This window comes from Apium graveolens, chromosome 5 (genome assembly GCF_009905375.1).
Source record: "Apium graveolens cultivar Ventura chromosome 5, ASM990537v1, whole genome shotgun sequence".
NCBI lineage: Eukaryota > Viridiplantae > Streptophyta > Magnoliopsida > Apiales > Apiaceae > Apium > Apium graveolens.
In genome coordinates this window covers 299,025,772-299,047,108 of record NC_133651.1, presented here as the reverse complement: position 1 = coordinate 299,047,108, position 21,337 = coordinate 299,025,772, and the positions used below count along the sequence as shown (strand labels likewise).

Here is a 21,337-nt window from a genome sequence, read left to right as displayed (position 1 = left end):
ATCACTTCCCTGAGGTAGGGATGTAAGGGCGCGCCTATACCCAAAGATACTAGCTTGGGGCTGGTCACCATTCTGGGAATTTTGAAGTTTCTCCCATAATTGAAGATATGGGGCCGCATCATGCTTAAAGGGCGCGCCCATATGCCCTCCATATGATAAAACTCCATGAGCCATCCTAATTGCTCATCTGAACAGGCTGAAGACAGGCCCACACAAAAAAGCTTACCATGCTCCTTCCTGAAACGTTTCTTCACAGCCTCATTGCATGGTTCGAATTCATCCCAGTCAAAATCTAATTCACTATCAGAAACTTCCCAGTGTTGGAAGGGGATTGGAGAAGGTTCAGGAGAGGTAGAAAATTAGAAGGAGTCCTCATCAAAGAAATTTTCTTCATCACGTAGAGGTGACGCACTTGCTTCAAGCGCGCCCTCAGGAGCGGGAGAAGTAGGCGCGCCCTCTTTGTGTTGGGGAGATGGGCTTGGGGATACTGTCCTGTAGGATACTTTAGAGGGTCCTGCACCTACGTTGACGCCCCTCTCAATACCTCTATATCTGTCGGCGTTCAAACTCTCGAACCAATCATCATCGTCTAGTTCTGTCCTATCTGGGATTGGGGATCTGTCCTTTTGGACCAGCTTCTGCTTCCCTTGTCTACGAGACAAAGGAATATTATTCGTGGAGGAACTATCTGAGGAATCTGCCATCAAAGTCCCCTCTTTGGAATCCTGAAGAAGGCGCGCCACCCAGTTCAGAAATTCGGGAGTATGGTGGGCGTTTGGAGGTTGAAGATCGAGGTAAGTATTTGGGGGCGAATAAATCCCCAAACTGGTGAGGAATTTCTTGAAAGGGTGAAAAGGAGAGGACGCGCCCTCGTCTTCCAGCTGTCAAGAAAACCAAAAGAAATGTTGAGGGCGCGCCCCATACGAAAGAATGAGATACAAAAGTGTAAAGGAAATGGGATGGATAGGCGGGGGGTGTAAGAAGAGAGTACTTTCTATGATCTATATCAGCTCCCTTCTAAAATAAGCCTTCTAACAAGGGGCGCGCCATCAAGAAAATCTTAGCCTATTATTAAAAGTCTTTTTTATTACAACAGGCGCGCCCTATTCTGGTCATGAACAGATTATAAGCCAAAGATAGGGTGCGTCCTAAGTTGCTGGCGGATTCTAAAAGCACAGATGGTTATGTGCGAATTGTCAGTAATGATTGAAATTCTCAAAAACAAAAATTTAAAAGTTAGACCCAAACGATTTCAGATCTAAAGCAACAAAATTTGAAATTACAGATATACATACACAGATACATACATCATTTCATATATATCATCGAGAACAGAAGTGGAAGATAAAAAGATAACATGGCATGCAATGTGGTTTACTTAACGAAATTCAGAAATATAAGAAGCCAGTCGTACCTTTTCGAATGGAGAAGAAGTTGACTGAAAGAGATTTGGAGAATGGCAACTGAGAAGGCTGGTTCTGAGCAAAACAACACCGCTGGGTTTGGAGCTTTTGAGAAGAGAGAGAAAGTAAGAAAAAGGGGGGAAGGTAAAAGTAAAAGAAAAAATGACTGATTGTGATTAGTATTTATAGTAAAAAAGATGACAGCTGTCAAATCAATCATACCAATTGTGAATCCCTAATAATAAGGGGAACGACTTTTAAACCGTTTGAACTTCTAGGACGCGCCCTATTGGAGGCGCGCCTTATTTGATTACAATGAAATCATTGAAACTTTAAAGGAAAAATTGGGAGACACTCCCTATTCAGGGCGCGTCCTGTAAAAAGTATTGGAAGATTTGTTTATACAGATTTTAATAAAGGTGAAGAAAAATTCCAATCTCATTTTCAATGGCATATGGAATTTGGGGGTAGTTGTTATGCCCAAAAATTGGTATAAACAATATTCAGATTAAGATTAATAAAATGAGCAGAATCAAAGGAGAAGCGCCTGAAATCTAGGAAAAAGATGAGATTGACTTTCCATAAATAGAAGGCGCGCCCAAAGATTGCGCCCCGTTGACTAAGTAGCTGATTAACGGTTGTGATTATCATGTATTAAAGGCGCGCCCTCAAAACAGGTGGAGGAGGCGCGCCCAGTTATCGAGAAGGGGGAGAGAAATTTCTTAATTGAAACCTGTACTGTAGTGAGCCTTAGGGCGCGCCTTGGGCAAGGAAGGCTCCTTGGACGGATTGCTTGGACATGATTGCTTTGACAGACTCGCCCGTTGGCTTGGACAGAATTGGAGCGAGCCCTAACGATGCATAATTTAGGGCGCGCCCTATGATGTAGAATGATATAGGAAGAGACCAAAGGCTGATGACACAGGGCGGCGCCAACATACAGAAATGTCAGGGCGCGCCCTTAACTTCTACTTGAAATATAAATGCAACTTTTATATGCTGCTTGGATGGATTCTCTGGAAGACTCAAGGAAGATGGAGAATGTTATTACTAACCTATTTGATGCAGGTACTCTATTGAAGAACTCCTTCCTGTAGTCAATAGGTATCCTCATTGGGGATGTGGGGTGAAATCTGGTGTGTGCTTTGGGAGCTCTGTTTCTGTAGTCAACGGGTGTCCTCGTTGGGAGACTTTGGAGTATCCTGCACTTTGCACCCAAAAGCTTGGGATCACTTGTCCTGTAATCTGGTAGGGGCTCCTTATCGGGGGACAAGGATGCGTCCAACATTTGGGGTGAACCGTGACTATACCTGCGTCCACGGACTAGAGAAACAGCTGGTAGCGGAGGGTTATCCTTAGCCAGGGAGATGCCTCATCCGTGAAGTCTCGAAACCGCGGACGTGCCTTGGGCCTTTGTGGTTGGGCCTCATCGGCGGACATTCCTAAAGCTAGTAGAAGACGATTTCCAGTGGGTTTCCTACTGGGCCTCGGGATAAGAAATCTAAGTCCATTAGGTTTCTTGTTCCCTAAGAACTACGTGGGCTTGATCCCCTATAAATAGGGGTACGTAGGCACATTGTAAGGGATCAGAAGCGAGAGCGCAAAGGAGCCACCACTAACCCTAAGCAATCTCAGCCCCCAATAATCAACACCACCAAACACTGTTCATCTTTTCCGACGAATACTGTTCATCGGATCCACCGACTACTGTTCACGTTTCCGACAAAGAACCGTCATCACAGATCTTATTTCCGGCTACGAAACTCAAACTTTGTTGATACCAAATTCCTCCGTCAACAAAAACCATCAGAATACATGTGCACCACTTTATATAATTTTTTGCAAGGATCGAATCCAAGGGCCATTCCACAGTTTTTATGTGGGCAACCTGAAGGACACTCGGGGAGTGTCAAGCAAGAGCTGGTCAAAAAATTCACAACTTGTAGCACAATTTTCTTGTAGCGTTTCCGAAGTCCCCAATTTAGTAGCCTGGAACTTGTCAAGAGCATGCCATTACAACTTAACCTAAATAATCTGTTGCAGCTTAGTTCAAGGTCATGTAGTTTGTAGAGTTGTTTTTCAATTGATTTCCATTCGATAAGCTTTGTAGCGTTTAGAGCACCAACGTTGAACTATGAAATCAGCTTTTATCCTGGCAAAATTGTGAAACAAGTTTGTCAAACGCAAAACTGTTTCCTGAGATAACGTTTTTCCATGCTTTGCATACAAGTCTCAATTCTTTTTTCTGCATGTTTGAGTTTTCGCAGTTCTTGATCAGATAGTACTCTAAAACATCAAATTCAAAGTTACTCATATCATTCAATATACGGCCTGCAAGTTAAGAAAATCATGTATTAGATTAGTTTGTTGTAGTACAAAATACTAATAATCTTATAGCGCTTCGTGCATTAACTCAATGACCAAACTATGTTATCAGACATTACCAGAGAACTGAAACCGTAGTATTCTTGGGCTGGATCGAAGAAGCACCCCCGAAGAGAAACAAAGAAGCTCTCCCAGAGATAAAATCAGCACAAATATTACAGGTTGCGTGGCAAGATCTAATATAACAGATAAGCATCCTGTATATATAGCATAAAATAATCAGGGTTGAGTTTTCGATTCATAATTACAATTTGATTCTTACCTCTCCTTTTTTTCAATTCACAGTAACATTGTATTACATCCTCACTTTTGAGCTGCCATCCTACTTTTTATTGTCACAACTTCTTTTTTTATCATTAAATACTGACAATATTTTGATTAAAGATTAATTAATTTATATCACTTTAAAAAACTGAAAGTTATATATTAAATATATTTTATAATATTATAATTTCTTTATTTTATTCAATTATAAAATATTAATATTTTTATCAAATTTTATTCAATTTAACTTCATAAAAGTCAAATATCACAACTAAAAAAGAACGGAGGGAGTAATATTCTTGCAGATCTGTCAATTATTTCCGATCTGACATCGTGAACTGGATTATCTTGAGATCATAAATAAAGAATCCGAAAATATAAATACACGTGACATGGTTGACAAAATTATCTTGATTATCAATCCCGCACAAAAAAATTGAAAATACGAACATATTCAAAAAATCAAACCTATATCTGATTCGATTTTTGTTCTAAATTTGAGTTTGGATCTCAGATCATATTTTTTTTATAAAATCCAATATGTGGGCCTGATTAGAATTTGATCTTTTTTTAAAATTTTATTTTATTTAATAAATAATCAAGATATTAAAAACAAATAATTCTAACATATAACAAAATTAAAATTATTTTAATAACAGGATTAGATATACGCTTTTGCCAAATCTTAATAACTTGAGATTTATTTATTTTTTTAAATAATTTTTAATATGGTGTTCGCAAGTAAAAGTAACTAAATTTAATTTTAAAAAATAAATAAATTTATTTGTTATTCGTTTTTAAGGTTGATCTTAATTGCATTCCGGTATGGTTGGGTTGCAAATTCAGAATTATTTTTTAATAGTTAAACTCAAACACGCCATTAATCCTTACATCCTTGGAGAAATGCAAACTCAAAGCTACTTAAAGGTAGCTCTTCGGACCTAACATCAACATATTTCACGACCTCAACAGTCACGGGAAAAAAACAAGAAGATATCCTTAGGAAATGGGTCAAATATCAAGTCCAAATATATCAAGTGAGTTACTAGTTACAAAACTGACTAAAATGAGTCACCCATTTAAAAATTTATATTAAAAATATCAGTTTATCGTTAGTCGAAATTCTTAAAAATATTATATATTGAGTTTGACACATTTTTTTATGAATGATATTACATCCAAATGAAAAGTTACGAGTTCTACTATTTTAGATAATATTTTTAAATTTTTTTAAATTTATTTATTATTTATTTTTATTTAAATCAAATAATACAATCAAAAAATTAAAAATAAATAGTTGATAAAATTTTAAAAATCTAACAATATTATCTAAAATAGTGGAACTCATAATCTTTTATTTGGATGTAATATCATTCACAAAAATGTGGGAAACTCAATATATAATATTTTTAAGAATTTCGACTAAAGTGATATTTTTGATATAAATTTTTAAATGAGCGACTGATTTGAGGCAGTTTTGACTCAATTGATACATTTGAACTAAGTGACATAGTTGATATTTAACTCTAATGCAAACTCATAGCTAGTTCTTGTTTGATTTCATCATTGAAATATCGGTGGCAATGAATGATTAGGAGTACACTATCGAGGTGCAACAACTGTAACAGTTTGGTTTGATGAAGACATAAAGAACATTCTGTTGAGAGAATCCGCTTCATATTTGTCACTCGACTCCACGATTGATTTATCAATTAATTCGGAAAGTCTATCTTCTTTGTAACGTGTCCATGCCTGGACAAGTCTATGTTGCAATTTTCTTGTAAGTTTCTTAACTACCAATGTGCATCAAGTTCCTAAATAAAAGTGTTAGATTGGTACTTACATGACCCATAAGATTGAGGTTGTGCCCCGGATGATTAAAGAATCTGCTCTTTTTGCCACTTACAATCTCTATCAGCAGTACACCGAAGCTATAAACATCTGATTTTACTGAAAATGCTCCTTCTATGGCGTACTCAGGTGACATGTAGCCACTGTAGGTTGAAAGAAGAGATGATTTCTTGTAAGAAATCAGAAAAAGATCATCGGAACCTGCATTGTGATAAAAACTCTTACTATGTTCCAACCACCCTTGCGGTTTTTGCTTCAGTTTCACTATCTCCAAAACTTCTTAGCCATTCCAAAGTCTGAAATTTTTGGATTCACATTATTATCGAGAAGAATGTTGCTAGCTTTTAGATCTCTATGAATGACACGAAATCTTGAATTTTCATGAAGGTAAAGTAGCCCCCTGGCAATCCCGTTCATTATGTTAAAACGCTTAGGCCAATCTATGGATGCCCTCTTATTAATATCTGCTAAATTTGATAAATTCATTAATATTGTGTTAGTTTAGAAAATCTTTATAAAAATGTAAGGAGATTTAACTAATAGAGTTACTTCAGGTATTGGACCAAATGAATGATGGAGAAACTGTACCTCCAAATATGAAGTAATCTGGACTTTTGTTGGCATATATTCGTAGACATCCTTTCTCCTTCCTTAGTAGTGGACCAACCAAGAAGCCTAACCAGATTCCGGTGTTGAAGCTTGGCAATGCATGATACCTCATTTCCGAACTCTTCTACTCCTTGTGTGGAACACGTTGAACGCCTCTTTACAGCTATCTCCTTTCCATCTTCCAGAATACCCAACATTTTTTTATTGTAAAGACGAGACTTTTTAAACAAGATACATTTTGTCATGTTTTTTCTTCTGTGTCAATCAAATTTGAGTTGTGATTGTGTTGTAGTTTTGTAGATAACTTTAGTAACGGAAAAAGAAGTATGACCTAATATATGCAGTGAATACAAATTTACATTCAGAGTTGTTGAATAAAATCTTGGAGAGTATAAACAAGAGATCCATCTTTTCCGGTCTGTTTATGATTAACTCTCTTGATTCATATCTTTCAGTTGGAAAATTCTATTAAATAGCAGAAGTTCAATCCTAACTAAACCTAGTACTTTTCATTGGAGTAATATCATTACCTTGTACACAGGTCCAAAGCCACCTTCACCAAGCTTATTACTGTAGGAGAAGTTGTTGGTGGCATTCTCGATAGTTCAGAAGTCGAACAAAGGTAAATCTTCACTCCTATTAATCTCATTCTCTACAATTTCTCCTGTAAAATTGGGAAACAAATACATATAGGTGAAACCTAGGCATATATAACTTTCTGGAAAGCATTGCTACTTAACAGACTAGAATCTCTAACAAGAAGCTTAAATTAACTCACAGGAGTATTATAGGACGGAGATTCATACATGCCACAGGTAGAAAGCAAATACCATTGTTGAAATTGATATGATGGGTAAAAGTACAAACAATGTAATTCGCACTGCTCTGGCACTACTACTTGAACCTGAATAACCAAAATGACATTAACCTGTTGAAAGTTAATCTAATATAATTGTAAATTTCACATATGTTTTTTTGTCGTAATATGTAAGTATGAGGCCCTTGCTAACGGTCATTATGTATTTTTACCTGAACCTGAGGCCACAACTCTTACATAGAAATCTTGTCCACTGGGTTCTTGATCTATGATATCAATCAGATCACCGAACTAAAGCAAGCATCCACTTGTTTCTCCTGTGATGTTAGTATTTGCATATGCTGTGCAAGAGCAGTTCTCTAGACACTTCTTCTTACAATCCGCAAGGTTCATGCTCAAATTATAGGATGAGCTCTGTGTATCTGGCAATTTCATGTTTGACTGAGGTACAAAATCATCCTTATCACTGCAATTTAATTGTGTCTTAGGGACACACCCCTCTGTCCAGACGTTGAAATTTTTGGGCTGAAAACCATCATCTAAACACTTACAAAGAGAGTTAACGTTGCAGCTGCCATATGCCCCACAGCGTGCATAAACATCACAACAATTTGCCTGGACAAATATTGTCGGCTCCCATGAATTACTGTGGTTGGTCCATGTATAACGTATTACTCGCCCATCCGGCTCTGTAGTTATCCTCATAAGCATAGAATTATAAATAAGCTCGTACTTATAATACATCTCTTGTTAATATGAAACTCATCCCAAAATATATTATTTTCACCTGGGGTAGGAATACCGCTGAATCTTTCACCATTCCAGGGGCCATTGCGGATATATCTAGCTGAACCATTGCATAAGAATAGTTGTGGGTAACCACTGATATCGAGCTTAACCCTAAAATTCCCAAGAGATGGATCATCATTGCTTTTCCAAGAATTGAAGGACCAATCTAGGCCATTAGCCAAGTTCTTTCCAATCTTCATGCCTGGTAGGAGCGTACTGTCAGGAAAATGAAAACTTTGCCAATAAAAATGTGCTGGATCAGGGTCATTTTCTGTTTTGATAACAAAATTTCCTGTGTCTAACAACTGAGCAACCGGATTTTTCAAAGATGTTGACGAGCTTGATGACCAAATTGTGGTGTTTGTGCCATTAAGAACTTTGAGAGTTCCCTCGCTACTTATTGTTAGCATGCCTGATGCATCAGTAACAGGTTTATCTCGATTTGCAACCCATACAATAATCTCACTTGCTTTTTTGTATCGTATGCTCAAGTACCGATAGTTTGAACTACCAGGACTAAAGAAACCAAGTTCAAACACTCCGTTAGCTGATACAATGGTTTCTCCAGTTTTAATTCCACCATCTGGGAAAGGATGTCTCCTGCACTGGACCTTACTATAAAAGAGCACAAAAAGGAGGAGAATAAGATTAAGGTAGAAATTTTTTTCATCTTAGTCATGTTGATGATTCCTGTGATGTAAATGGCAAAATGCAGACTTAGTTGCAAATCATTTTGTCCAAGGCCTCTTGGAAGTCAAGACATTCATTCCTGGAATGCTAGTATTAGTACTGACTTTCACAAGGTGAATTACAATTTTTTCAAGTGCCTATATATGTTTTTATAACCAGCAAGTCAATTATGAACCAACCATGAAATTCCTTGAGGCTTTACGAGCAGTGGCTTAATTGTTTAAAGACTTGGCAAGTTGACTAGACTCTGTCAATACCAAAGTAAAAAAAAACACTACAAGTGTATTTTATATGTACTCAGATCTCATATATTATCAAAGAGCATATCTTCATTAGGATCTTTTAAGTGCAAATGAAATGAAAACAAATTTCAATTACTAAAAAAAATTGTTTACGCAACTGCAGGATTATTTATGTTATCAGGTTAGATCATAGATGCCTTGACTTGCGAGGATTATCATATAAGATCAGATGATAATGTTCTGCAGACAATTGGGATATGAATCTAGTTATTGCTTGATTATATTTCACACGTGCAATTATATACGTTTATCACTTAACTTCGATCTGATTGCTTCGATGGCCAACTAGACCAAACTCATGATTTAGCAACACAAAATAGCGACCAGCACAGTAGAGACCAAACGAACTAGTCTTCCGATTTTGCCTGCACAAGTTCTACGGTTTGTGCATTAGAGCTTACTACCGAGGAGCACAAAGACAAGCACACTCAATGTATATGTGCCCTGTCAATTGTAATTGCATTATGCTTCTGCGTAGTTGCAAGAATGAAGACTCAAATGTTGCGTAAACACTTCTATTTCGACGCCTAGGAAGTCAACACGTTTTTCCTTTTTCTGAAATGCTGTTATTTATACTGTCTTCCACGATGTGAGGTAAGATTGTGGAGCTCTATGTCAGACTAAGTAAATTGTCCAGAAAGTTATTGGATTGCTTATTAATTTTAGTGTTTTCTAACCAGTTAGTCAATTTCTATTTTTTAAGAAAAATTGAACTACCATGATGCTTCATTAACAGTGATTGGTCTGCAACATTAGCCAGCGGAGGAAGTGAGACAGATCCGGTGTGTATATTTACATTGAGCTGGCCTGGTCCCACTATGCACACCAGCATGGTACAACATTGAAACTAAAATATTTAACATGGGAGCCAAAAGAAACCGAACATCCCAACAACTTATTCATGTTTTATCGTTTGATCCTGACCTGAAAACTTCTCCTGTAATAACATCTGCTGTCAAAGTTGCTTCAAACGAAGATCTTTTAATCGAGATTCTGTTGCATGTGCCCGTTAAGACACCTATGGGGTTCAAATCTGTATCCAAACAGTGGTTCTCTCTCATTACTAGTCCACGCTTTGCTCGTCGTCGCAACCCTCTTCCCTCAGCCTCTGCGCTCTTCTTCATCACCTTCTCCTGCAGAAGCAACCCCGAATACCAGTTTATTCCTCTTGACACGAGTGATGATTGCAGAACCCCCTTCAGAACTCTTGATTTTGTTCATGACCCTTTAGGTTCAGGCATATCTGTTCTACAGTCTTGCAATGGGCTAATGTTATGTGCTAGCTATCGAGCACGTATCTTCAATCGTAGATATTATGTGTACAATCCTACCACTAAGCAATTTTCTATCCTTCCTCAGATTAAACGTAAAAATTTGAAATATGTAAGTGGTATGAATTTAGCCTTTGATCCTGTAAAATCGCCTTACTACAAAGTTGTTTGTGTTAGACGCTCTGAAACGGAAGGTAAACCTTTTCAGATTGAGATTTATTCATCTGAAAACTGTATTATATTGGAGAGGTTCTGTTCACTGGTGGAAGGGTTTCGTCCAAGTAGTTACTGGAATGATGAGCCGTACACATTATACTTCAAAGTTGAGGAAGAGATTTTAGAACAACTGCTAATGCCTATGAAGCACGTTAACGCAGATGAATTGGATGGGGAGGAGGAAATGGTGGAATTTCGTGAACAGGTAGCTACTTATCTCGTAGAGTCCGAGGGACATTGGCATCTCATCGAAGTGTATTCTGACTCCACTTGTTTGTTCAATGTGTATGAGATGGCATTAGATTACTCAGGGTGGTTTTTGAAGTATGAAGTCGATTTATCTGCGATATCAGATGTTTTTACAGAGATTATTACGAATGACCGCTATGGTTACACCTTCAATATACTGTCACTTGTGAGAAGAGGAAAAGAAGAAAATGGCTCTTTCTTGGTATTGGAGATACCTTGTGGTAAGATTGTCCGTTACAACTTTGCCGATAGAAGTGTTGTGAAGCTGTGGGAAGATCCAGTTGTTCACAAGTTTTATTATGATGACGGCTTAAAGTATGTCAATGCATTACCATACATGGAGTCTACTGCTTGCGTTTAATACTTTGATTGGTGTAAGCATCAGTTCGTGCTTAACAAGTTCGTCAGTTATTCGTGATTCCACAAAGTTAATTGTAATCACAGTTTCACAATGATTTTAATGTTAGTGACCACTGACCAGTGAGTACATAAATCTATACAGTTTTAGCAAGATTAAAACACTACCGAGCCTTTTTGTTTCGTGCATCTTAATATTTGGTATCCTGAAGCAAGAGCATTACAATGTACTTCAATGCAGAAATTTTGTACCGAACAATTGTGGAGAGTTCGGTTTCTGCAACAATATTACATTAAGAGGATTTCAATGTTTCTTTGCAATATTACATTGTAGGTGGTCTGGGTTGGCCTAGGGGGGAAACTAAAAGTTTGGAAAATTTTTAAGATAAACATTAATTTTATATTACATTTACCACCACAACTCATCAAATTGAAGCTGTAACTGAAGACCATAACGGAAAGATAGCAATGATACAGATTTACCTGAAGAGTGTAAAATACAAGTTTTACAATGTCATGTTCTGAGGGGTGTAAGCTAAACCTCAGGACCAGCAGCAAATAGGCTGACCAGGCCTCTAAATACTTGTGCTGAAAGTTGATGGGCGGAAAAGAGCTCTCCGTCCACGTTCCACACACTCTCTTTGCCAATAGATTTGAATGTAAAAGCCAAGGTCTAGTAGATGCAAGAAATAAATATCAAGCTTTAGACATGCTAATTATGATATAAAAAACAAGGTGATGTCACAAAATAATTCATACTTTATGGTGCTCCACAAACTCAAAGTTCAGCGGATGTCCTCCCTTCCTTGCAAGCTGAGTCAGATGCCTGTATATATGAAAAATAAAGGAAAAAAGAATTATTACAATCCTGATCCTATATTCTTAATCAGACCTATTCATCTTTAACTTCTATATATATCAGGGACTACTGAACAGAAGCGGGATGTAATGTACGGAGATATGCATATATACCACAAATAAGATGCTCTGGGGCAGTCCTTGATCAATAAAAGGTGAAGGAAACCATCTGAAAGGTGTGCATCAGCCACCAAACCATCAGGTGCCTTCTCATTACGGCAAGATATTACAGCAGCACCAACACTAATAAATTTCCCCCTAGACCTCAACCATTTTAAATCATGTAGGTGTGACTCTCTGATTGGAGGTTCTGACATTTCAACCGGTTTTGTATTGCAAACATCACATTTAACACGACAAACAACTCTTTCCGACTTTTTAGGTAGGAATTTTGCTCTGTCACCAGCACTGCTATTTTCATCTTTTATGTCTTCCACGAATGTCACCTCTGCTTCATATAAACTAAATGAAAAAAATGTAACATTAAAATTGAATTTTCAAGGGTAATAAAAAGTAGGAACACCAAGCACCAACCAAGAAATATAAATCAGTAATAGATTGAGAATGTTAAAACACTTCAGAACTCCATCACTTCTGCCATCTCCAGGACTTTTTAAAGGTAATTACAGGTAATGTAACTATAAGTTGTGAGTACTCCAAGGAGAAAGAAAGAACTTGCATATAATGGGCATACCTGTGTCTAAGAAACACTTTCGTCCCTGCATAATCATATCTTTTGGGGCCCATCCACCGATATCTTTCACTTTCTGTAATGACATCACCGTAAAATCCATATCTGATTTCAGGTGAAGAATTGGGATGAGATGATGATCTAAAATCAATATAAAAGACAATTATAAAAATTTGGATGAATCTGGTATGTATCCCTAAATAAATATCCTCATATCCTCTCTGCAGAGTACAAGCACCATTAACCAATTACCCAGCAAAAGAAGCTGCATAACGTACGGAAATCTCTTCCTTTGATGTAAAGGTAGCTTTCCACCTCACAATCTGAGCAATGTCGAGGCTAATCCTTTTACCAAGGACTATATGTAATGCCGATGTTGTTGGATCTCGAGCTCCAGTAGTACTGCAAACAGAAGGTCAATGTGCTCTTAGCTAAAATCATATTCCCATACAGCTAACGGTGTTAAACAGTAAAAGATTGTGATACTAAACTCAATTAGGTCTAAGATCAGAATAGCCGCTGTCTAGTTACATAACAAACTATGCATTACATATGCCACAGTTTCCCTGTTTAAAACTTAAAAACAATAAAATGTTGACTGCGAAAGAAAAGGTATTCTTATGATAAACGAGTATGCCAGGACTCGAGAAAACTGATAGAAAATTTCATGACCATTTGTGTTGTTGCATACTTGCATTTTAAAATGACAATAAATATGACAGTAAATGATGAATTGAACTCAATAACATGACTGTGTTTCAGGTTTAAATCTGAAAATGCCGGCAGATTGAATTTAATAATAAGTTTGTCTCAGTTAAAATTATATCTGTATTAGGATGCTGCCGAAAAAAATTATGCCAGAAAAAGCTGAAGGACATATGCAACTCACTAAAAGTTTCCTGATGCTTATCTTAAAACATGGGAAGCAATTTTTCTTCACATTTTCCATGCATCAAGTCTAATCATCGGAAATGTAAAGATAAATCATAAATATTAAGCAATAGCAGCAACTGCCACGGTGCCACCTGGTCTCAAGCTTACATAATGTCATATATCAGAGCGTTGAATGCCCACAGATATGCCTCTGACTTACGATTTAGCCTACTAATCAACCATTAAAATAATTGTTTGTGTCCAGTTTTGTACATTGCACTGAAGATTGAGGTGGAAATCAATTTTACATTGCAACTTTTGTATGGTAAATAAGAAAGTACATATCCTCACATCTATAACTCAGAGGATGCTACACAATTGTTTTAATCATCAACTGAAGAGTTCATCTACAAAGTTTTGCCTAGTATGAGAGAATCACTGATATATAAAATTTATTGGACCGGTGAGGGTACTTCTGGTGTCATACAAGCAAATTTATACGACCCAATTGGTTTATTTTTAATTCAAGTGGTTAGAGTTCAAGAGTGAAGGCCTTGTGTAGTCCTATCGGCTTTATATGCATCAACCTTTCCCTGCGTATTTATCATTCACTTGAGAATATGTGCAACACTACATTCTCTAATTCATTGTTTAGACATTTTCCAGAAATCGCAGTACGTGATTTTTTATGTAAATGTAGTACAAAAGTGACTGGTGTACACTCAAATTTTTTAGAAACTTTAGACCGGTTAGCGTTAGAAAATGTCTAAACTTTAATATGATTGTTTTTCTTTCCAATTAAAGAGGGAGGGATGCATGTACAAACTATTAAATGAACATTATTTATCACAAATTTGCAGCTAGTACTGAATGGGATATTTGCATGAAAGAGGGATGACTGGCAACACAAGAAAATACCACATCACAATAGCATCAGTTGAACCTGCAGGAATAAGTCCAAGTCTAAACCGATCATTGGGAAAATGAAAGTTGTCTTCTCGATCTGCTACTGTGAAAACAATAAGCACCAATAAAAAAATGGTGCAATAAGAGTGTGTTATGTGTTCCATATTCTCTTGTATCCACTACTTGAATAGTTATGTACAAGGTAGAATATTTACATGAGTTTTACCAACCTGAATCACATATATCATCTTCTGGTCCTGAAAATTAAGATAACCATGATAAGTGTGCTATATTTAACAAACTATGGACACTAAATAAATTTGCATGAAATGCTACGTACTGAGATTTTTTGTTTGCGATTTAATAGGTTCTGAAGTTCCCACACTCGTTTCTTTCAAATAAACCAGGTTATTGTCATTCTTATTAACTGGCTGACCAAAATCATTGGGGGATGGAGGATAAGGAGCTTTATGTCTTGACAAGAGAAGTCCATTTAGGATTTCATTGAAAAATCCATCACCACCCTGGAGCCAAAAAACAGAAGAGAAGAAAATTAATTAGAAAATTGAATCAGTTTGATATATAGATTGTTGGAATTGAGGCACTGTAATCAATTATTAGGTGTCAAAAACAGTAATACAGACACTATTTGTTAAACTTTAGGGAAAATGGTTAGATGATTTTTTCTACAAAAATAGAATAGAGTCCTAAGCAACATGTTGAGAGATAAACATAAGTCATGTATGATTTTTGTTACGTACAACAGCGACTATGCCATCATAACGGCTGAGCTCCCTATTTGAAATACCAGAGGTAGCATCAAAAGCTTGTCCTGCCCTGCGTGTCACAAGCACCTGAGGAACAAGCCGAAGGTAAAAAACTAATAGCATATCAACGTTACTAGAATTAACTATATATTAATATCTAGATAAGTAAAGAATTATTATTAACTTTGGAAAACCAATTCATAGACTCTGTTAATAAGGTAAAGAAAGTGTCTTCACTCTTTCCTAACCATTTCAAAGCCTGGGAGAGAACTGGTTCAGGCTCCACTAATATGGGGGAGTAAAATTTATATTCTAATTTCTTTAATATAAGCACAGTAAACAACTTAATATTTAACCAAACTCAAGAAGTGCCAAGCCATCGTATTTATATCACCCAAGGTCATCAATGCATTCTTAACAGATTAAGCCAATTAAATTATCTGGCTGAATGATTAGGTCACTTTATAAGCTATCTGGATCTTGACTTATTCATATAATTTTTTCAGCAGCTTGTCATTAACTTTAATCAGCTCCACTAGTAAAGTTTCTAGCTTAAATTTTTCTTAATTTGCCTCTTGAAAGATGTTAGTTGAGCTCTTACCGTAATTGTTTGACTTTCATATGTACCTTACGATTAATTACTCCAACAATACTAAAATACATGAAGATACTACTCAGATTCTTATAGAACCATAAAAAGGAATAAGATACTTGAATAACAGAAAATGCAGCACTGCACAGACAAGTACATTATAAATAATTGAAAAACTAAATACGATCATCAAACTTGCCTTTGTTTGTACTTGAGCGAGACAAAATATAGGAGCCACCTCGTCCCACGTACGACAGCCATTTCCTTTTCCACTCATCGGATTAACAAAAACCTAGTCAATCATTATTTAATCTGGAATTCTTTTACTGCCAGTGTATTTCATTTTATACTTACGAAAAAATTGCCAGTCTTGCATACCATATCAATCTAGATGTATTAATCAACTTACTAAAAGACTTTTAGGTCGCCCTGCTTCCATGTCTAGAGAGAAATTAATGCGAGCCACCCATAAATGACATGTTTGTGAATCCTTGTGACCAAAAGTATAAATAGATGTTTTCCAAAGGGAACTCTGAGTCTTTGACCTCCGAACACAGTGTACCTTGAAGCGAAACATCTGCAGCAGAAAATAGGAAAGTTATCTGTCAAAAAAAGCATGGTTGCCTTATATTCAAATAGGAGGGACTGTAATCACATTATTAGGAAAAGGAACAAAGCAAGTAACCTCAGATGCACGGCCGAGAAGGCGACCAGGGGCCTTTCCGAGAGCAGGTTCATGAATCAAGCCCCAATCAATGAACTCAACTGCATATGTATCAGAGTATTCGATTGCAGTGTCCCTTTTGGGAACAGACTGCTTACCCAAACAAGATGATCCAGTGTCATTCTACCGCAAACAACAAAAGTCAATACAGGCAGATAAGTTAATGACACTACAGAGTATCAACCACAACAAGCTCTATTTAGATGTATATCTATCAGATTGCAGCTTAATGTACCAAACATTTATACTGTATCAATAAGATAACACCCAACAGCGTACTCGTCCTACAAATTGCTTATAACTAATAGCTTAACGTTCTAACTCCTATATAATATAAAACACTTTCTTTTCAGTTCTGTTAATGTCATCCAGAATCCTAGTTAGTTACAGCAAGTTCAATGCTAAAAGCAAAATGTTTTTTTTGAACTCCAATACTAGTTCCTTTTTGTAACCAAATAATTCAAAATTTAACAATTCAACCCAACTTTCGCAACAATGATCATACAAAACCCATCACAAATTAAGGCTAGAAATTAAATCTTTGCAGAACCCATCAAATAAATTTTACCAACAAGAACATAAACACAACACCGAGCTGCATACTTATCCCACAAATTACTCATTACTAATAGCTTAACATTCTAACTCCTATATAATCTAAAACAACTATTTTTTCAGTTCTACAAATGTCAACCAGAATCTTTAGTTGGTTAGAGCAAGCTCAATGCTAGACGCAAAACGGCTTTTTGGTCTTAAAATAGAACCTCAACTCCAATCCTAGTTCCATTTGGCCACCAAATAATTCCAAATTCAACAATTCAACCCGACTTTCGCAACAATGATCATATTCATACCCCATCACAGATAGAGCCTATAAATTGAATCTTTACAGAACCCATCATATAAATTCCACAATTTACACCACCAACAAGAACATAAATACAAACAGTAAAAAAACCAAGAACATTAAAGACAACCTTGAAAAAAACCAACAAAACACAACCAAATAAAAATATATAAAGACTTACATTTTTAATAAAAGAATCAACTTTGATCCAAGAAAGGCCATCAGAATTAAGGGTAACAGAAACCTCACCAACATGATCAAGAACAAACTTTGATTTTAGAATTCTTGAATCTTCTTCTTCTCTCTCCATTACAATATTAATGGGCTCTTAGAAATCTAAAAATCTCAACTTTCAGATGGGCTGAGATTTAACAAATTGAATATTTATTAGCCGATTTGCTCAGAGAGTTGTTTTGAAGATGGTTTGTGTTTTAACTGCTGGGTAAATTTTAGCGCCTTATGTTTTTGACCAAACTATACGGACTTATAAATCTGAGGCTTAATTCGTTTCAGAAAAAATCTGAGGCTTGATATTTCAATAAATTAAATCTGAGATTATGAGATGTTTGACGGAGGAATCTGGCAACAACAAAGATCTATGACGGTGGTTTTTCGCGGAAAATCAAACAGTGTGTCGCGGTTTATGGTTATTTTGGGCTGAGATTGATCATGCCGGCTCTCTTATCGACTCTCAACTTCTTACCCTCTCAATATGTCTATGTACCCTTTATACAGGGATCAAGCTGACGTATTTCTTGTGGAATAAGAAATCTAATGGGCTTAGACTTCTTCTTCCTAGGCCCGGTAGAAGCCCATCCAGAATCCGTCTTCCACTAACTTTAGGAGTGTCCAACTATGAGGCCCAACCGCAAAGGCCCAAGGCTCATCCGTAATCACAGGACTTCACAGATAGTGCATCTTCCTGCGCAAGGATAACACTCCGCTACAGGTATCTCCCTTGATTTACGGACACAGGTACAGCCACGATTCACCCCAAGTGTCGGACGCATCACTGTCCCCCGAATGAGGATAACCCACCAGATAACAGGACAGGTGTGGCGCCCTCCAAACCCGGGGTCTAGATTTGGGGGTCACTAGCCAATAAACTATAATAAAATAATCACAGTGGAATAATATAATAAATATGACCCCTTGCATGCAACTGGATCGATCACAGGTTATAGTATGGAATAGGCACTAATACAAACCAACTGTTATTACAAACCATGAGTCTAATTAGTTTTACAACTTATTCAAATTTTATTACAAACCTTTATACTATTCAAGCGTCCCAAACTGTCTACCTGGAAAAACACACCAAACTATTTACAAGCACTCGACTTCTGGTCAAACTTGGGACTCAAGCCTGCTCTGGCTTAGCTGAAATATTAGAATAATAAACAAGTATGAGCGAAAGAAATGCTCAGCAAGCAGTATAAAGTTTGTAAATGAACAACAATAACAATATCTGAGTAAAATCAGAAGCTGATATAAACTTTAAAGTTTAAGCGACAGTTTAATAAAACACAATTATGCACTATGTTGTTCCTGATGATCAGTCATGAAACAACACCGGTATCCCGCAGCCATACCGTAAATATAGGTATCGATATCCCGCAGCCATACCGTACCTATTGGATATCCATGAAGAAGGCATATACTCGCCTAGCAAGATATTACACTTTCGTATAATAACTCACGCTGGACCGGTGCCTCGGTCTCTTGTGCTAACCAAGAATCAATTCACAAAACAATTTTGATTAAAGGAGTCGGATCAATGACATCCTTATCTATTCAACTCCCCATGTCACATGGTCCGGAGTTATCTCAACAACTGATGGCGAAATAACTAGAACAATTAGTTATTCGCTAATCTCAATTCAAAGTCTCACTGTATAGAGTATATCTGGATAGTATAGTTATTCACTATCTATCGAATCAAAAGATTGGTTCTAGAAGAATGATTACTAGAATACGAGAATGTCAATAAATATAGGAATATTGATATTCAATATGCTATCAAAGTATTTATAACCAGTTCTTATATTTGAATATGTAAAACAATAAGTTATTCTGAATTTAGAATAGGGGAGAATACTTGCATAATATAGTTCTAAATGAACATCACTTGAACGATAAGTGAAGTTAGGGTACTTGCCTGGTATGCTCGACAACTTCTTACTATAACTCTGCTTATAACTGCTGGCTACTATCTCCGTCTAACACTTGACTGCACTCCTTGCTACTCGATTCTATAAACAAAAGAACTATCTTAATTGATAGACCAAACTCAATCGACGTAACTATACGTCTTAACATCTACCCGATCGTTTATAACTAGCATGACATTTTAAAACTGTAACAGATAACATGTATATCACGTAACACGTAATCATGGTATTCGTATAACACGTACTCACATATTTCATGTAACACATAAGTCAGATCATTAAAAAGGTACGTCTCAGTGCGTTCAGAATGAAAATTAGTTCAATAATAATATTTACCGATCAGATACCGACTCAAACTGATATATATCTCACATGACATTGCAATACAAAAGAGATTAGGACTTAAAAGTATTTTTATTGGAAGCGCAATATTTTTCTGAGTCTATACGCGTTCGTTTCGTATTAAACGGACGAACGGTTTAATTATTATGAATAAAATAAGAATAAATAAATTTAAATCAATTAATAATAATATTAATTGATTTTTAAATACCAAAATATAATTTTTAAAACCTTAAAATAATTTTTAGAAATTATTTGAATTAATTATAAATAATTTACATTTATTTAATTATTTATAAATAAAATTAATTGATTTTTAATCAATTAATTATATTCATAAATAATTAACTAAAATAAATTATAAATAATTAAATCAAATTGTATTTTTGAAAATAATTAAAGAAAATAATTTTAGGAATTTAAAATAATTAATAACTGATTTTTAGAATTAAATAAATTGATTTTTGAAAATAGGAAAAATGATTTTTATTAAAAAGTAAAAAGAAAATCAGAAACGTTAATTGGTATTTGGGTCATCCCTTCCAATGGATCGAACAGCGGCCTGTGCGGTGGGGAAACGGCCGGAAATTCAAGAGCACCCGACGGAAACTGGAAATGATTCCAGAATCCGGCGAAGCCTCCCGGAATCCGGCGCCGCCCAGAAACCACACCACAACCTCGAATCATAGCCAAACTCGATGGGTTTTTATACCAATCGATTCCAATCTTTCCCAGGAACTCAACTGCAACCATATTAACCTCCAACTTCAACCCAAACAACAACTCCGATCAAATTCAAACATTTCCCGGCGAACCAAATCGGAAAACCCGATTATAACCAAATCAACGCCAAAACTTGAGTTCTCGGTATCAAAATGAAGCCCAGAACACATACAAACTAATCCAATCATCAAGTATAACTAAGAACATCATTATAATCCATAAAATCAAATTGAAAAATCCACAAAAACTTAGAACTCGACTTCAACACTTCGGGGATCAAACAACACATATTTATAATCAAAACGACTGGAAAACATCATCTAAAACTATCTGTAACATCAGAATCAATCAAAAATCAACACAACTCAAGAACGATTTCAAGAACAAAACTAAAAAAATCGATTTTACAGAATACTCACCCTCAATTCGTGATTTTGATATCAATAGAACGGGCTCCTAATAAGGATTATTTTGGTTACAAGAGCATCAACAGAGGATTCCTAGAACTCCCAATATCACTGAATTTGTGTTCTTGACAAGATTTTACCCCCAAAATTATATTCTTGATTTTTGGTTTTAATGAAATTAAAAGAAACTAAAAGAAATAATGGCCTATTTATATCTATACAAAAATTATATC

General features: G+C 36.1%; 2 protein-coding genes and 1 long non-coding RNA gene across 7 annotated transcripts; 1 reads left to right on the top strand and 2 right to left on the bottom strand.

Annotated features, from left to right (window-relative positions):
- Positions 1–5,515: 5,515 nt before the first annotated feature.
- Positions 5,516–7,172, bottom strand: LOC141661947 (uncharacterized). Of its 2 annotated transcripts, XR_012550176.1 has the most exons (4): positions 7,043–7,172; positions 6,492–6,690; positions 5,896–6,367; positions 5,516–5,814 (listed from the first exon to the last, which is right to left on the bottom strand). It is a non-coding gene; the product is annotated as an uncharacterized LOC141661947 (long non-coding RNA). The 2 variants fall into 2 exon arrangements; XR_012550175.1 differs by having other exon boundaries at positions 5,516–6,367.
- Positions 7,173–9,971: 2,799 nt separating this feature from the next.
- Positions 9,972–11,207, top strand: LOC141661096 (F-box protein At5g07610-like). The gene has a single exon (XM_074468077.1). It carries the CDS (start codon positions 9,972–9,974, stop codon positions 11,205–11,207), a length of 1,236 nt encoding a protein of 411 aa, XP_074324178.1.
- A 270-nt stretch (positions 11,208–11,477) lies between these two features.
- LOC141659227 (ceramide kinase) lies at positions 11,478–17,983 on the bottom strand. Of its 4 annotated transcripts, none has more exons than XM_074466017.1 (13): positions 17,643–17,983; positions 16,576–16,737; positions 16,300–16,467; positions 16,090–16,182; positions 15,293–15,385; positions 14,872–15,055; positions 14,762–14,788; positions 14,544–14,628; positions 13,005–13,154; positions 12,756–12,857; positions 12,176–12,523; positions 11,963–12,029; positions 11,478–11,876 (listed from the first exon to the last, which is right to left on the bottom strand). In XM_074466017.1, exons 1-13 carry the CDS (start codon positions 17,769–17,771, stop codon positions 11,739–11,741), a joined length of 1,746 nt encoding a protein of 581 aa, XP_074322118.1. In that variant the 5' UTR covers positions 17,772–17,983; the 3' UTR covers positions 11,478–11,738. The 4 variants fall into 4 exon arrangements, with proteins under 4 accessions (XP_074322118.1, XP_074322119.1, XP_074322117.1 ...); XM_074466018.1 differs by having other exon boundaries at positions 14,544–14,634; positions 16,576–16,704; XM_074466016.1 differs by having other exon boundaries at positions 14,544–14,631; positions 17,643–17,982.
- Between the last annotated feature and the right edge of the window lie 3,354 nt (positions 17,984–21,337).

Coding starts and splice junctions, on each gene's coding strand:
- LOC141661096 (XM_074468077.1), top strand. CDS start 9,972: ATGGGAGCCAAAAGAAACCGAACATCCCAACAACTTATTCATGTTTTA.
- LOC141659227 (XM_074466015.1), bottom strand. CDS start 17,771: ATGGAGAGAGAAGAAGAAGATTCAAGAATTCTAAAATCAAAGTTTGTT. Junction 15,386..16,089: donor TCGCTCAAGTACAAACAAAG/GCAAGTTTGATG, acceptor CTTGTTCCTCAG/GTGCTTGTGACACGCAGGGC. Junction 11,877..11,962: donor AGTTTGTGGAGCACCATAAA/GTATGAATTATT, acceptor TGCATCTACTAG/ACCTTGGCTTTTACATTCAA.